The following is a 16,384-nucleotide window of genomic DNA, read 5'->3' as shown; positions in this document are numbered from 1 at the left end:
TACATTATGTAGGCCTCTGGTCTGATGTGAAACACAACACAAACCCTTGCCATACTTGCCTCCTAGCAAGGCCGATTTGCGAAGATGCAAGTTGCAGTTTGTTCACAAGTGTCCTATTTGGCATTGTATGTCCATGGATTCCTGGCCATCACTGTGGGAAAGATGAACAGAGTTTCATGTAATTCCCCCCCGTCCCTCGTCCCCGTCCCGTCACAGACTGACATCTGAGATTTAAACTGGTGTAGAGTTTATAACTGGTGATTGTACTGTAACTGTTTCGTGTACAATGTAATATTTAGATGCATTCTGCTGCAGACCAGACCTACTTCACATCCTGGAACTGACAGCCTTGAGACAGGTATTGACGATGTGTTGCATAGTCAGTTCGTCCTGGAAACTTGAGCATCTTAGTTCGCATCGCTTTGTTAAGCTATCTTCATGTTCATTTTCTAAAATAGACAAGTGTATTACACTGTATTACTGTACAGACTTGCCTAGATACATGTCCTAAGTTTACCACCAGAGGGCAAGCAATGCTTATGATATAATGTCTGGGACTCAGAACAAAAAGGGAAGCACACACATTTCTATGAACCTGACGAATACCTGAAGACCCGAAGGGGTCGAAACGTTGTAAAGCTGTGAGCCTTAAAATAAAACTGGTCGCTGGAGCTTCAATAGTGTGCGGACTTCCTCTTCTTTCTATAATGTCTGGGACTGTAATGACAAATTTGTATAAAAGTAGACAGAGGTTATTTTTCAACATAGTTTATTCCAAGCACAGGAGTCATATTTTGGTCTTGCTTACCAGCTATTGGCATATTTTAGTCCCATTCAAATTTAAACACAAAAACTATCTTAGCAAACCCATACAGAGTGGCAGTATTAGTGTGGATGACCTTATAATGTCCTGTGTACTTTCAACTCAACTCTCGCTTCTTAAGAAAACTATCATATTATTCCTATGGTTGAATCCAGTGCAGCACAAACAGCACCGGATTGACAATAGCTTATATTCAATTGGTAACATGATTTAAAAGACTAAAAAGTCCTATGGTGCTCCACAAGGGAACGCTAGCTAGCCTTGAGGACCACATTGCTCCTTTGTTAGCTGATGTAATTGATATAAAATTGGCACAATCTGAAAATGTACATATCCATCTGGCAAGAGAGCAAGTGCAATGTTTGACAGAAATTCACTGTTCCACCGTTTCATTATGATTGTACGTGAGCTCATTGAACAACGCAGTACTATTAGTGGATTGTGACTGGTTGACTGACTGCTTAGTACACATAAAAATTCTCAGTGTTAATTTAGCAAAATGTAACCAAATGGACCCCTACGGGTCCATTCGGTTAAATATTTAATATTTTATATTCATTACATTTGTATTTTGTAATTAACTACATTGTAACACTGAGGATTTCACTGTGTAGGCAAGGCACTGCACCGTTAATTAGACATATCAAAAATAACGTTAAATCACTAAAAACCTCTTTGAGGCTGTCAACTTGATATTGAATTCTTTTAAAAATGTTCAAATGCTGACACAGCTGTTGAAATGGACTGATCCCCTTCTTATGAAGCAAATACATCAACCACACACAGAAGCTCTAGGATTGCATCCCTGAGGTGCCAGACAACCTTCGCCGAAAGTATAAAAATATCTCATAATAATACACCATAATTGAAAACAAAACGAGAAAAAAATACACAATAATCTAAATATTAAATATTATAAAATAGATTTTTTTTATAAGGGCTGAGATGAATTCCATAAAACACAATATCTTTTGGTTAAAAAAAAAAGTTCAAAGTTCAAAAGGCAGCATAGTTGTTGACCGTGGTAAGATTGTCTGACGTTGTTGGGTTCTCCGACCCAGTACAGAGTTCTAGTGTAGGCCTTACGTCATCTCTCCAAAACTCCCCACTTGAATACTGGAGTACTAAGCACAAAGCAAGCCGCAAGCTTCATAGTCTTTCATGGCTGCCCCCGTATTCTGTATGAAATGGACAGGTCTCAGGGGTTAGTCCTTCAGTCACCATTTAGTCTAATACAGGCCTGCTTGTGTCTCTTAAGGCAGCTGGCCCATGACCCTCCTCTTCAATAGGGTCTGGTGAGGTCACAAGCAAGACAGTGCAGCAGACGGCCTATTGCCCTTCCCCTCCACAAATAAGAGGCAGGCTTCTGGCCAAGCTTACCATGCTGAGTGGGAGCTTATTCTCTTACTGGAAGGAGGTCTAGCTTATAGTACCTATAGGGTCACGCAGAGAGAATGTGTGAGAGAGAGAGGGAGAGAGAAAGAGAGAGAGAGAGAAAGGAAGAGCCATCTTCTCAAGTCTTCTATATCTCGCTTCTCGGCGTGTGGATCCAAACCCCAGTGATCCAAAGTGGTCCTACCACTACTGCACTCTCTCTTAATAGGTTCCAGTTGAAGGAACCCTTGACTCCGAAGGCTCCCCTCTCTCACTTCCAAACCCTACTGCGTTCCGTGTTCCATTTAGTCCTGATCAAATAAGCTCCCTCAAGGCGGCCCGCTCCCCCACAGACTCATGTATAAGCGTCCCTCTCAGTAATAGCGGTTGAGGCTGCGCGTCCCCGGTATGTCGGGCTGGCCGTTCATCCAGATCTCCCGTATGATCCGCTCTCTCTCCTCCAGCCTCTGCGCCCGCTCCAGCTCCTCGGCCGACGTGAACACGTTCATGTTGAGCGTGCGCTCGAAGCGCCGGTGGCGGCGCGCCGACAGGTCCGACGTGGTCTCCCAGTCCGAGTCCGAGTCGCTGGAGTCGGAGGACGAGTCGACGGGCTTCGCCCGGCTCTTCTTCTTGTTGGCCGGCGGCGCCGCCCCCCGCCGGTGACGGGGCTGGCAGTCGGTGCGGCAGGAGATCTGGACGACCAGGGCGAACAGGGTGAGGAAGAGGCCCAGGCACACGCCGCACACGAAGAAGAGCGCCGCCCTCTCCGGGTGGTCTGATGTGGGAGAGAGGTAATGAGACAGAGAGAGAAGGAGATGGTGATTTAAAGGAGCCACATTTCTTTTTTAACCGGACGTGAAGAGGAAAATGCCACAGCAGTCAATCATTCTCAGCAGCGTTCAGGTCTCACTTTGACCACTTAAACTCTATATACTTTGTTGACCAGGGACCCCCAGGGCTCTATACTTGGTCTGTTCCTTTTACACCAAATCAATGTTCGCCCGAGAAGGTTCATGTTAAAAGTATTTGGAGACTTTTTCTGTCCTCCACCTGTTCTGCCATGAAATGTTTCACTTCATTCACTCTCCTAAATAGTGTACATACACATAGAGTTACGCCTCCCGTGACGATGCACTCACTTTCCCACAGCCGTTGAGATTGGAAATGATAATGTCGGACAATAGTGCTTCAGTTGGGTGACATTATAAACTGTCGAGAGCAGCTGCACGCAGTTGACCTGTATGAAGTCATCTGTGTATGTTCTATCCTCTTGAACAACTGGGTTTGGGTCTGTGTGCTTTTATGTTTATGTGTATTGAGAGAGTCCAGGGTTTCTGCAGGTTTAGTTACACAACTTCACCCAAGGCTTTGATGTAGTGGTAAACATTAATGTGGGAATAGGCTAAACTCCAGTTCGATTCACGGCCGGCCGGACCATTTGACTGCATGTCACTCCCCTACTCTCTTTCTCCATGTCTCCTGTCTCTCTCCACTGTATATATCAAATAGAGGCTCAGAAAAGCCTGAAATAATAACCCAAAAAAGAAAAGAAAAAGACATAGCTATCGTAGGGCAATCAGTCAAACGTATGTTTTCAGATTAGCATTAATTTGTGTATCCATATAACAACGTCTGGTATGTCTTATTCTAATGGATACGGTCAGTTAGTGTGTGTCATGAATAATGTATTTATATTGGCTTATATTTCACAAATGAAAAAGCCAGCACGACTCAGGTTCTCGTGGGCTTACCTTCAACTAACAGTACATCGCTGACCCCCGTCTACAGTACGTACAGTACGCTGCGTGTGTGTTTATTTGACTATACGCACTGTGTTTCACCGTGCAGTAAGTGTTTATTTGTCTGTCAGAGTGGGAGGTAATGAGACAGGAAAGACCCCCAACTACACCACCACCACCGTGTGTTTTAGCAGCTGGCTTGAGCAGGTGACTGACGGTGTGTGTGTGTGTGTGTGTGTGTGTGTGTGTGTGTGTGTGTGTGTGTGTGTGTGTGTGTGTGTGTGTGTGTGTGTGTGTGTGTGTGTGTGTGTGTGTGTGTGTGTGTGTGTGTGTGTGTGTGCTTGGTATCTCTATTTAACATCTGCATTCCTCTGGCCCGTATTTATCTACCTCCCCGTTGCAGGAAAAGGGAAACTAGGGTTTCTAGATTATGCCCACAGTACGGCATACCACCCACACACCACATAAACTATGAAACCATATCGTCGCTGTCGGGCAGAAACATTGTATCTCCATATTTCAACTGTTTATGTTTTTTCATAAATGAATGCCCTATAGACCCACGAGGTTTCCGTCCGACAGCGACGATACGCTCCTACACTGAGACAGTGTCTATCACAACACTGCTGGCCTGGCATCAACCTCACAGTGAGGATGTCCTGAAACAGCGTCAAACTCCCTCCCAATGATGTGGGAGCAAAATGGCCGTTGTGTGAATATGGTCAAATATAAAGCTGCTCGTAATCCATTAAGACCAGGAACGCATCTGTGTCACTTTAAGATTTCTTTGGCTATTAAAAAATAGCAGATCTACAAGCTCATAGCACGGCAAATCTTTGAATATACGTTTTTTAAAGCGAACATTTGTGACTCAAATCTTTGCTTCTGGAGGTCTCTGGAACAAAATGTTTTACAAATGTTCGCTTTAAAAAACTATATATTCAAAGATTTGCACAAATGTTCACGATTTTTCAAAAATAGCAGATCTACGAGCTCATAGCGCGGCAAAGTAATCTAAAATGCCATACAACAGTATGCCTACCTGCTATGTAGGTGTAGGCCGCCAGTGCGTTGCTGATGAGGGCCATGTTGGTGGACCTGGAGGTGGAGTTGATGATGGGAATCATGTCGGGGGGTTGCGGAGGTCTTTCACCTCCTTTACCTCCTCCTCCTTCTCCTCCTCCTCCTCCTACTTCTCCCTGTGAAGGCTTCTCCTCCTCGGTGGAGTACGAGCCGGACTCCCTGACCCGCTTCCTCTCTGGAAAAGAACACACAAAGGTTTTAGGTCTGACTTCATGTCATGGGAGTTGAGGAGACTGACTGGGCTTGTAGAGCTGATGCACTAACCCCAACCCCTACCTAACCTCTGAATGCCTAATCCTAACCCCAACCTAAATCTTTTGTAAATCTGATGCACTAGAACAGTAGTTTTCAACCCTTTTCGTATCAAGGTCCATTATTTATTCGGCATTTGAGCCACAGACCACCGTTTGATGATATTTAGAATCTCAGACCCAAAACTTTGAATATTTCTTCTATATTCTCTAATTGTGTAGACTTCTTGTAAATGAAGTAATGCAGATGTTTAACAATAATGTAACTTTTGAGAGCAAAAGATTAAACCAAATGGACCCGCACGGGTCCTTTTGGTTTCATTTTACGCTCTCAAGAGTTAAAGATCTATAAGGGTCCATTTGGTTTCATTTTACGCTCTCAAGAGTTAAAGATCTTTAAGGGTCCATTTGGTTTTATTTTACGCTCTCAAGAGTTAAAGATCTATAAGGGTTGGTTGGTTGGTTACCAACTCTCCATCATTTAGCTGGGGACCACCTGGAACCCCCTCAAGGACCACTGGTGGTCCCCAGACCACTGGTTGAGAACCACTGCACTAGAAGAGTCCATCAGAGACAATTGAAGTGTTATGTCTCTCATGTGTTTAAGTACAGTGAGTCAAGTGCTTTCTTGTCAGACCGTGACTGTACTTTCTTGGGTCATTTATGGTAAAATGACGAAGAAAAAAACCCAAACTATGTCGGTCTGAGTGCTGTCTCTGAGGAACTGTGACTACAAACCGCTGAGAGGAATGAGTAATACAGGACTCTACTGCGGTTCAGATTGTAAGAGATAGAAAGATTCAAAACGGACAGATGACGCACGCAACATTACACAGGACACACGAGCACAGGGGAGCACACGCACACACACACACAGATTTGTGTGATTCATAAGGTACTAATGCATCCGCTTCTGTCAAGTTCATTCTCACTCGGGTCATTAAAGGGAACAGAAACACATGGGAAATGTTTTGTCTCTGGAAACATTCAGTGCCCCCCCCCCCCCCCCTTTCCCAAAAAAAGGAGATCTATTTATAGATGGGAACAAGCATTTCCTCTAGATTTCCATCACAGCGCAAGTCTTTTGAAACGTTTTGACATGGGCTTGTGTTTTGTGTACACACTGGGTCATCAGTATGAGGTGAGGGGTTAGCTTATGAGTCCTGATCAGTGTGAATTTTCTGTTTCTCTGTAGTTTAGTGGTTCCTCAACGAGCAAATATCCTTACGTTTCCAATATAATAGTTTTAATCATTTCAAAACATTTCCCCCCAAAAAATCAAAACTTCTTTCAGAAATCTTTTTCAAAATAATTCAAAAACAGCAAAAATAACCGATCTACAAGCGCACGTGTCGCAGCGAGACACGTTGTGAGCTTGTAGATCGCCTATTTTCACGATTTCTCTCGCTATGGTCTAAGCAGTTAATTCAATGTGTTTTGGCAACGTTTGGGTCGGGAGAGAATTTATCTTCTGGGTCTTGAGCTGAACAGTTAGAGAACCCCTGCCCTAGTTAACATGCTGAAGAGTCAAGGTTTTTCCAAACTCGCCCCAAAAGCAGGAAAACCTGTCAAGATTCAAACTCAAAGTGCAGACAATGTCTTAATTTTCTAGTAACATCGGACAGCAAGCACAGCTACAAGAAACAGGATCCAGCAAACAACCATTGGCATGAACAAACAGGTTTATATACACAGGGAACTAACTAGACACAGGCAAACTCAAAGACAATCAACACTGGGATTGGCTGGGGCAAACAGGACACAGGTGACAAGGGTTAACAATAATCAGGGTGGGGAGACAAGACAGGTAACAGCTACACAGGCAGACAGGAAGCACAAGAACACTACAAAATAAGGTGCACCAGAGACACCTAGGGATGAACAGACTAAAGAGCAGCTACACACTGTACGACTTTTAAAGTCGTCGGGGAGTCATCAGATCGTTAAGCATTTCACACTACACAAGTCTCTTTCTGTCATAATATCGTTGTGGTTTTCACTCGATTGATCGCCGACAAGGCATCCCACACGGCAAGATATTTCACAGGACTCGCCAAGAGTAGAGCCCTGCAACGGCAGCGGGATCCCGCGCTACCCGCAGGTCCAAGCGCAAATCTTACGGGCGGGTTTTGACTACGTACGCACCGAGACGCAAGAGAAATAACGCAAGAAAAATAAATGTCCAATGGGACAAATACAGTCAAAGAAGCTGAGGGGCGGGCCCGAGACATGAAGTCATTTACAATTAGATGGCTTCCAATCCCAGTGTAATAGGACTCAGACTGGTGGGAAAACAGCTTTTTTTAGCTCCATGTTTGTGAGTGACGCAACGCTTCACTGAAAGCAAAAACACTTGAGTCAGAAAACAAAAAATAAACAGGGACACTCAAGAGTACACCTTATGTTTAGTGATTCGATGACACAAGATTTGTTTTGTATGCACGCGCGTGTGTGTGTTCATAAAACAACGATTTTTTGGTCTACGGTATTTCTCAAATTCTGCAATAATTATGGGGACATTTGGTCCTCACAAGTATAATAATACACACACACACACACACACACACACACACACACACACACACACACACACACACACACACACACACACACACACACACACACACACAGGTGCCCTGTAATTGCATGAGCTGCAAGGAGTGTCAGACTGTCTTTATCTGGTAAATGCAGTGTGGACTGAAACTGCTGACTGCTGATGGTAAATGCTTCCACCTGGACCAAACGCTGTGGCGCTGCACATCAGGTTGCATTCAACCAATAGATCACAATCCCTCTCACTAGCATGCAAAAAGACTGGCAGATAAATCACCAATGAAAAGAGGTTCATTGAATGACTTTTTTTTTACCATGCATGTACCGGCTATTTCTTTTCTTTTTTATGTTTATATAAATATTCTTTTATTTCTGTACCAGCTATTTCTGCTGAAATCCTACTATCCTACAATAAGATGAAGAAAACTGTCATTCCATCCTGCTGTCCTCATCCATTTTCTCCTCAGTGGGTTGACTATTCAATCAGAATGTGCACATCATTGACTGTTTTGACTGCTGGCAAATTGCTGCCGTCTGGCAGAAACCTTGTATCTTCATATTTCAACTTTTTATGTTATTTTTTTGTATTAAGATTTTGAACTAGTACCTCAGTCCAGAAAGGGGAGGAAATGAGGCGAGCCGGACTGGACTGGAGAGATTAAAACGTGTGTATTTACAGTAAATAATAATCAGCCCCCCACCATCGGACACGCTAAAATCCTCAGTGTTAATTTATCTATTAGTAACTCTTGAGAGTGTACCCATTTGGTCCGATTTGTACTCTTAAATGAACACTGAGGATTTGACTGTGGATGCATTGCAAATGCAAATGGCTGAAGGGCTCAGTGCCATACAAAATGTAATTATTAGCTCTTTAGTGGTGAAAACATGTATATTTTGTATTAAAATGACAAAGCGATAGCTCCGCTGGGATACATCTGGGAACAGCTGAACCCAGTTGACATTAAATTGCACCTAATATCTTATATAATGTAGCCTGACTCCCTACCTGAATTACTGAGCTACTGAGTTCATGCTCTGTGCCTGTAAGGCCTGGAACTGCTTAGTATTAAGGGTTTGTACTTAATGTGTGTGTGTGCATGTAGGCATTTGCATGTATATGTGAACACACTTGTGTGGATGCATGCCACTGCATACATGTTCCTATATATACTGTACATGTGTGTGTGTGTGTGTGTGTGTGTGTGTGTGTGTGTGTGTGTGTGTGTGCGCGCGCGTGTGTGCGTGCGTGCGTGCGTGCGTGTACGTACGTGTGCATGTGCGTGTGTGTAATATCAGTGCCAAACGTCACCACAAGTATAGTAGAGTTTGAGAAATAGACATTGTGAGAGTTAGGCTTACAATTAAAAGATTCAGGTTGAGGTTAGGATTAGAATGAGTCATTTAGAGGTTAGGTTTAGAGGTTAGGGTTAGAGTTATACAAGTCAGAGTCGCATGCTGAATATAGCTGATCTACAAGCGCACTCAGACTTTTCGATTATGGTTAAAAATGTCACTCAAAAAAGAAAGAAAGAAAGAAACATGGTAAAAATTGCATTTACAAAATTGCCTAAACTGTTCATGTCCTCACAAGTACAGTATAGTAATACCAACGCGTGTGTGCGTGTGTGTGTGTGTGTGTGTGTGTGTGTGTGTGCGTGCGTGCGTGCGTGCGTGCGTGCGTGGTTTTGCTCACCTGGAACAGCGTCAGAGGTTTTGACTAAGGTCCCCTCCGGGGGGGCACCGTCTCCCACCACGTTGGGGTCATGGGCACCGGGCGGTGGGGGGTACGGCGGGGCTCTGGGGGGCTCCTGCAGCAACTTCTTTGGAACTTGAAAGAGAAAGATTGATGTGGAAAAAGGAAGGGAGGGGGGGGGGTAGTGAAGGAGGAAATGAAAAGCAAAAACAGAAATGGGAGGGTGATTATTAAGCTTATTATCAGTAGGTTCTTTCTCTCCTGTTTTGTTATAGACCAACTGCCCCCCTGGTTTTAAATGGTGCATTTATAAAGTTCCTTTTATCCAAAGTGCATTAAATTCACCCATTCATTCACAGCCTTCAACCAAGTAAATTATATTTACTTTACAGTACCGCAGCGATGTCAGATGCCTTAATTCTCTAACATTCTGAGATGTAAACACCCACATTGTGGGTGTTTACAGTGTACTGCAGCTTTGTCTTTGAATATTGCATTGCGGTTCGTGAAACCTCCTTCACAAACTGCACACACAGTAAACTTTTGATAGCTATAGATTGTGCAGGGAAGCCACACTGTTAATAGTCTATATCTTCTTATACTCTAGAGCAGGGGTCTTCAACAGGGGGTCCGGGGCCCCTAGGGGGTCCTCAGAGTTACTACAGGGGGGCCACCAAATCTTTGTGTGATATATAGTTTTTTTTACATTAACTACTTGAACCCTAGCATCCCTATTCTGAGGAGTACTCTAACCAAAAATAGCCGATCGGATATTTTTGGCAAAGAGGTAGCCTACTGTATATATAGGTGTAGAGGGAAAAAAGAGCAGATCAAGTTAAAGAAAAGTTTAATCTGTGACACAATTTTATACAATATAGAGGGGGTCCCTGCTTCATCTCTCTCTCAGCTAGGGGGTCCTTGGCCTGAAAAACGTTGAAGACCCCTGCTCTAGACTTATACGTATCTAGAGTGAAAGAAACACAACACAAACACAGCGAGGATACAGAGCTCTGAAGGAGACAGCTGTGGAGAGTAGACAGAGCGTCACGTCTGATTCACACACTCCTCCTGACCCTGTGCTGCTGCTGTTCCCGAAAGTTACGCTCCTCTCTCCTCCGTCGCCCTCTCTCCCCCCCAACCTCACAGTGTCCTGTGAGTCAGAAAGTCTGCCCTACGTTCCCCCCCCCAGACACAAACCCACAATGCACCGGGGCTATACATTCTTGCCCCCCTCTCTTCACATGTGGTTTTGGAAGCCCTGACCGCAAATCCTGGTCACTGCGCTTGTGTCTGTCCTGCCAGACTGCGGCTGATTTATAGAGAGCCCCGACCGATCCACCGCTTTGGAGAGTCCTAGCCCCACCGATTAGCGATTGCCCAAGTTTGCGTCGGATTGCGTCGTGTTGTGAGCTTGTAGATGTGGTATTTTTTAAACATTTTGAATAACTTGTTTGCCCATGACAACCTGCCGCCAAAATTGGGATGCCATGGTTGAAAGTGGTTAATTGCAAGGACATATGGCTGCATACTGTAATTGCTGATACCGAAAAGTCAAATAATGGCCGATATATCTGCCAAACTGATCTCTCTCTGGTGATTTACGCCACCCCCCATCTGCCTGTCTGTCTGTCTGTCCCACTGTCTCTCTGTCCTAACCTCCTACCCTCCTTCCATTTCTATACTGTAACTCTGGACTAATAAAAAAAAGCCAGTTTTGGCTGATATTAACAGAGCAGTACTAATGAGAATTTCAGATGCTTGCATGTGATTAAGGGCGAGGAAAAAAAAGCTTGATGGATAAACATAACGAGAGGTTTGGCAACATGCCAAGAGCCATTTAAAGTGCTGGGGGGACGGACGGACCTCACATAGCCCTGGTAGTTGGGGCCTGGTCCACTGGGCACTGCGTTCACACTACACAAACATTGGCCTTTCCATGTAAATAACGCTTGCTTGATTGTGCAATGCTCCATTGCAGTGGTTCTTAACGTGGGGTCTCTGGTTCCTTGAAGGGGTTCTAAATGCACCCTTACAGGTCTGTGTACAGGTCTCAAGTACAAATGGAACCAAATGGACCCATAATAAGTGTCCATTTGGTTCCACAGAGTTTTTAGGGTCTTTGACATTAAAAGGTTTAAGAGCCCCTGCTCAATTGTTTGCACTGAGATCAATCCTTTAAAGATCCTCACGTACCGGGGCTGTTTGTTGCGTGAGATTCTTTTGCATGAATTCAAACTGTTGTTCATGTCATGCGTACATCCACACAGAACGCAAATATCATGCAGTGATAAAGCCATGTCATTTCTTTCTGAAACTAGGTTAATTTTTCGCCACAAATAAAATCTTCAACCTGTATGAATGAGGCATTACCAAATGATACAACACACAGCAGGCAATTACTTCTCACACTAGACACTGTATACACTACATGACTTATAATGGCTCTTACAGTAGAATGGGCCCTTCTCAGCAGATGGAACAGAGAGGTTACTGAGTGGAAACTTATAGAAATGTAGATCATACAGTAACTTCACACACAACGAGCATAAAAGAAACAATAAGCGTGGTCTCTTAGACTTCAAAGAGTCTCTAGCTCCAGCTTTCTCCTCTGCTTGTCCCGGGTGGCAGAAGGGCAGAACCAAATAGTAGTTGCGGATGACGCCCGTTTTATTAAAACATTTTGTGAAGTACCAGATTGTTGTCGAAATACTTTTTTCCAAGGTCAATTAAGATAATGTCAGGCAAAGTGTCAAGTAAAGTCACATACAAACACATTGAAAAGCGCTCCTCCTGTCACGGTCTCAAGTTTCTGGCAGTCGTGTTGCCATTATGTTACCATTATGTGGCAAACCACACTCATCTGGTGCCTGACTAGGTAAAAACAGACCATGAAGGCCTTTTCTTTTCTTTTTTGCAAATCGTTGCTGTCAGACAGAAACCTTGTATCTCCATATTTCAACTTTTTCAGTTTTCTTAATGCTTACCTACTTTGTCATACTACAGTGTCACACTAAAGTAACAAAAATGGCCGATCTAGAAGGACCCCAATGGAAACAAGCCATAGTGTTTTCTTGGGTTTAAAATCCTCTTAACAGACCTTGTATTGAACTGTGCTTGTCTTTGCAATAATCTGTTAATAAAGTATTCAATCAATCAATCAATCAATCAATCACGACACATCGCATCGCGACTCGTGACTAAATAATAACTACATTGGATCCATTGGAACAGACGTTATTTTTTTTTACATTCCCTGAAAAGTAACAGTTTTGGACATATCAGGTTTCCACCATGTGGTGAGAGTCTAGAGGGGGACGAATGAATGGAGCAGAGGTTTGATTGGCCCTGGCAGCCCCCTCTGTCCGTCCTCATCAGTTTGATGCACTAATCATTTAGCCTGATGATTCATACCGTGGCGGTGTTGTGCTCTGTGACGCGTTGTCAGCTTATAGATCTACTATTTACGGCATGCAACACCAGCGTGCAACTAACGCATCCGGCTCTGAGCGGCTCAACACCCAAAACATACATTTTTGTCTCTCCCCAGGACCAGCAAACGAACTAAATACATTAGGAATCAACCACTTAATCCATGTACTGTAGGAACAAAAATGGGATACAAAATGGGACTCAAAATGTTTGGGAAACCCTGGTCTGACACACTAATCATGGGTCTCAAGACACCCCCCCCTCTCCTCCCCCCCTTGCTGCTCTGCCACCAACCCCTCTGGCCCCGCCCTGATTACAGCCCTCTGATTGGCCCTAATTGGCTGCACATGTAGCCCAGGGTCACAGCTGGGAGACGCTGGGAGGTGACACACGTAACGTTAACACAAACTGTATGGAGACACACCCCGACATTCACACCCACACACACACGCGCGCGCGCGCGCACACACACACACACACACACACACACACACACACACACACACACACACACACACACACACACACACACACACACACACACACACACACACACACACACACACACACACACACACACACACACACACACACACACACACCACACAAACACACACACTGCAACAATGCATGTGCGTGTATTGGGTGCACAATGGAGCAGTCACATGAATGCATTCTCTGATACTAATGTGACTTATTCACGTATGCACACACTGCAACAATGCACAGAAACACAAGCGCAGGCAGGCAGGCAGGCACGCGCACACGCACGCGCACACACTACACACTTGAATCACTCTGTTCTGCACATTTGTCCACACACGGTGTTAAAAACCCATTGCAAGCGCCCTCAAACTGCCCCTTCAGTTCCCTCCCGTGTTTGCCTCCCTAAAGCGGGGACTCGGCAGCCATCTTGTACAGTACACAGGACCGTTACTTCATCTAAAAATAATTGTGAAAAAGCGAAAGACCTTCCCGAAGCCAAACTCCGCAAACCGCACTATATAAGACCGAGGGAGCCGAGCAATAAAAAGTGAAGCAGCGAAAGAGAGAAAGAGGAGTTTCTGGAGGGCGAGGAAGCCCTGTACACATAAATCACACTCTGTAGCCTCAGTTATAATGACATGGTCGGGGCAAATGAGTCCTCTCTCTCTCCATTCTTATTTTAACTTAGCAAAAAAAAACACGTTGGCGGCCAGAGCCCGGGAAAACGCCACGGGGAGCAGGGGATACGAGCCGGGAGAGAGATGGCGGCGGGCCCCGGGACCCCGGGGCCTCGGCCATGGAGGCCACAGCGCGGCACACACATAACAATGGACCCTGTTTGTACTGGCAGAACCCTGCTTTGTTTTCACTGGACTCTGGAGGATGCTGTGTGTGTGTGTGTGTGTGTGTGTGTGTGTGTGTGTGTGTGTGTGTGTGTGTGTGTGTGTGTGTGTGTGTGTGTGTGTGTGTGTGTTTGATTGTGCAGCTTTTCTGTGCGTAGGTGTGGGTTATTCGCTGACCATTGCAGGCACAGAGCTGGGACAACAGTTGCGTAAGTGGAAGGGAGTGAACAGCCATATTAAACCACACTACATCTCCTCCACATGGGAGCAGGGCCAAATAGCAAAACGCAAAAATACATTTATGGTTTTCCTGTAGGTGCCAGCTGGATGGGATTTTTCCACATTGTACAATACGACCTCAGCCAGAAGATTGAGACATTTGCAAAAGAAAGGGTATTTTAGAATACTTTTTTTTAGGACAATTTTGGGTACTTTTCTGTGACGGACAACTTACAGGACACTAATATGCATTGTCAAGTGCAGTGCTGAACTCACCCCTGAAGATGAAGCCAAGCGTATATCTATATATACACTGTTCACAGTGTTCATTTAACTCTAACTGTGTACTAAATGTAACCAAATGGTTACACGCGTGGCTAAAGGGAACTATCAATCAAGTTAAAATCTTTATATACTCCCAGCGGCTGCATGGGGCCTAATTACATCATTGCAGCACAATACAAATGATATGGTATGCAATATGTATAGAGTTGGCTGCCAGAGTGTCTATTGTCACAGTGGTGAAACATGCTGTATTGAGTAACAAAAATAACATGGAAAATACAACCACAAGCATTCATAATCACAATGTGTCACAGATATTATGCCTCTTTTTCTAATCTAAACCATGGGTCTTCAACAGGGGGTCCGGGACCCCAAGGGGTCCTCAGAGTTACTACAAGGGGACCAACACATCTTTGTGTGATAGGGACTTTTTCCCCCTTCTTTTTACATTCATCACTTGATCCCTAGCATCCCTATTCTGAGGGGAACATTAGCTGAAAATAGCTGATCTACAAGCTCACAAGGTCTCAAACAAGTCTAAAAAGTTTCATTTGCAAAACAACATTATAGAATATGTAGGAGGGGTCCCTGCTATATCTCTCTCTCTCAGCTAAGAGCTCCTTGGCCTGAAAAATGTTGAATTCACCTAATTACAGGAAAGGTCTGAAATCAATTTCTTCATTAAGAGCTGGGTACATCAAAGCATCAGAAGGATAGAGCACGCACATCCAAGTGTGCCAAACGCCAAACATTGAATTGCAATAAACAGTACGAGCTTTTTTGGCCTGTGTGCAGATCTTAACTTTAAATCCAAAATGTCTCTCTCTGAAGTAACCTATTAACCCTTTCAATCTGGGAACGCATCTCTGTCATTTTAGATTTCTTTGGCTATTCAAAAATAGCAGATCTACAAGCTCATAGCACAACATGAAAATTTGTGCAAATCTTTGAATATATATATTTTTAAGGCAAACATTTGTAAAGTACTTTATTCCAGGGACCTCCAGAAGCAAAGATTTGTGTTACAAATGTTCGCTTCGATTTTTTTCAAATATAGCAGATCTACAAGCTCATAGCACGGCACTAGGTGCCGCGCTATGAGCTTGCAGATCTGGTATTTTTGAATAGCCAAAGAAATCTAAAATGACAGAGATGCGTTCCCGGATTGAATGGGTTAAGATGATCACACCACCACATCTAATCTCACATTTGTACCTCTCAGAGTTAAGGATGAATTTACAGAGGATTAGCACTGCATAATATTTGTCCCGCATCAATTGACCAGACCGTGGAGAAGCTCTATTGCATTTGCAAGAATAGCAGATCTACAAGCTTACAGTGAGCTTGTGCTATTAAAAAAAATCACACCCTGTGTGAAGGTAGCCGCGCCTTTGATACATTTTGTCATCGATATGTGTTTATAATGTGTTTATAGCCATGTGTCACGTGAAGCTTGACCAATCACTTTGTTGACGCACCTGACCAATCAGAACGTTGACGCACACGGACAAAGTCAGGTATAGAGCGGCTAGCGCCGCAAAAAAAAACATACATCTTAACATACATCTTCTCTTCTGGTGGTCCCTGGCTCAAAACCTTTTCAG

At 44.1% G+C, this 16,384-nt stretch overlaps 1 protein-coding gene across 2 annotated transcripts in view; it reads right to left on the bottom strand.

Moving 5' to 3' along the window:
- Nucleotides 1–758: 758 nt before the first annotated feature.
- Nucleotides 759–16,384, bottom strand: part of eva1aa (eva-1 homolog A, regulator of programmed cell death a) — a 98,507-nt gene continuing 82,881 nt past the window's right edge. For both annotated transcript variants that reach the window (XM_084081706.1, XM_084081707.1), the window contains 3 exons: nucleotides 9,520–9,654; nucleotides 4,979–5,194; nucleotides 759–2,972 (listed from right to left, as the gene is read on the bottom strand). In XM_084081706.1, the coding sequence (XP_083937832.1) occupies nucleotides 2,572–2,972; nucleotides 4,979–5,194; nucleotides 9,520–9,654 (752 nt within the window). In that variant the 3' untranslated portion in view covers nucleotides 759–2,571. The remainder of the gene's footprint in view (nucleotides 2,973–4,978; nucleotides 5,195–9,519; nucleotides 9,655–16,384) is intronic.

Source organism: Gymnoscopelus microlampas, assembly GCF_963454915.1.
Source record: "Gymnoscopelus microlampas genome assembly, chromosome: 16".
Classification (NCBI taxonomy): domain Eukaryota; kingdom Metazoa; phylum Chordata; class Actinopteri; order Myctophiformes; family Myctophidae; genus Gymnoscopelus; species Gymnoscopelus microlampas.
The sequence above is the reverse complement of the archived record's forward strand: the minus strand, read 5'-3'. Positions and strand labels throughout refer to the sequence as shown.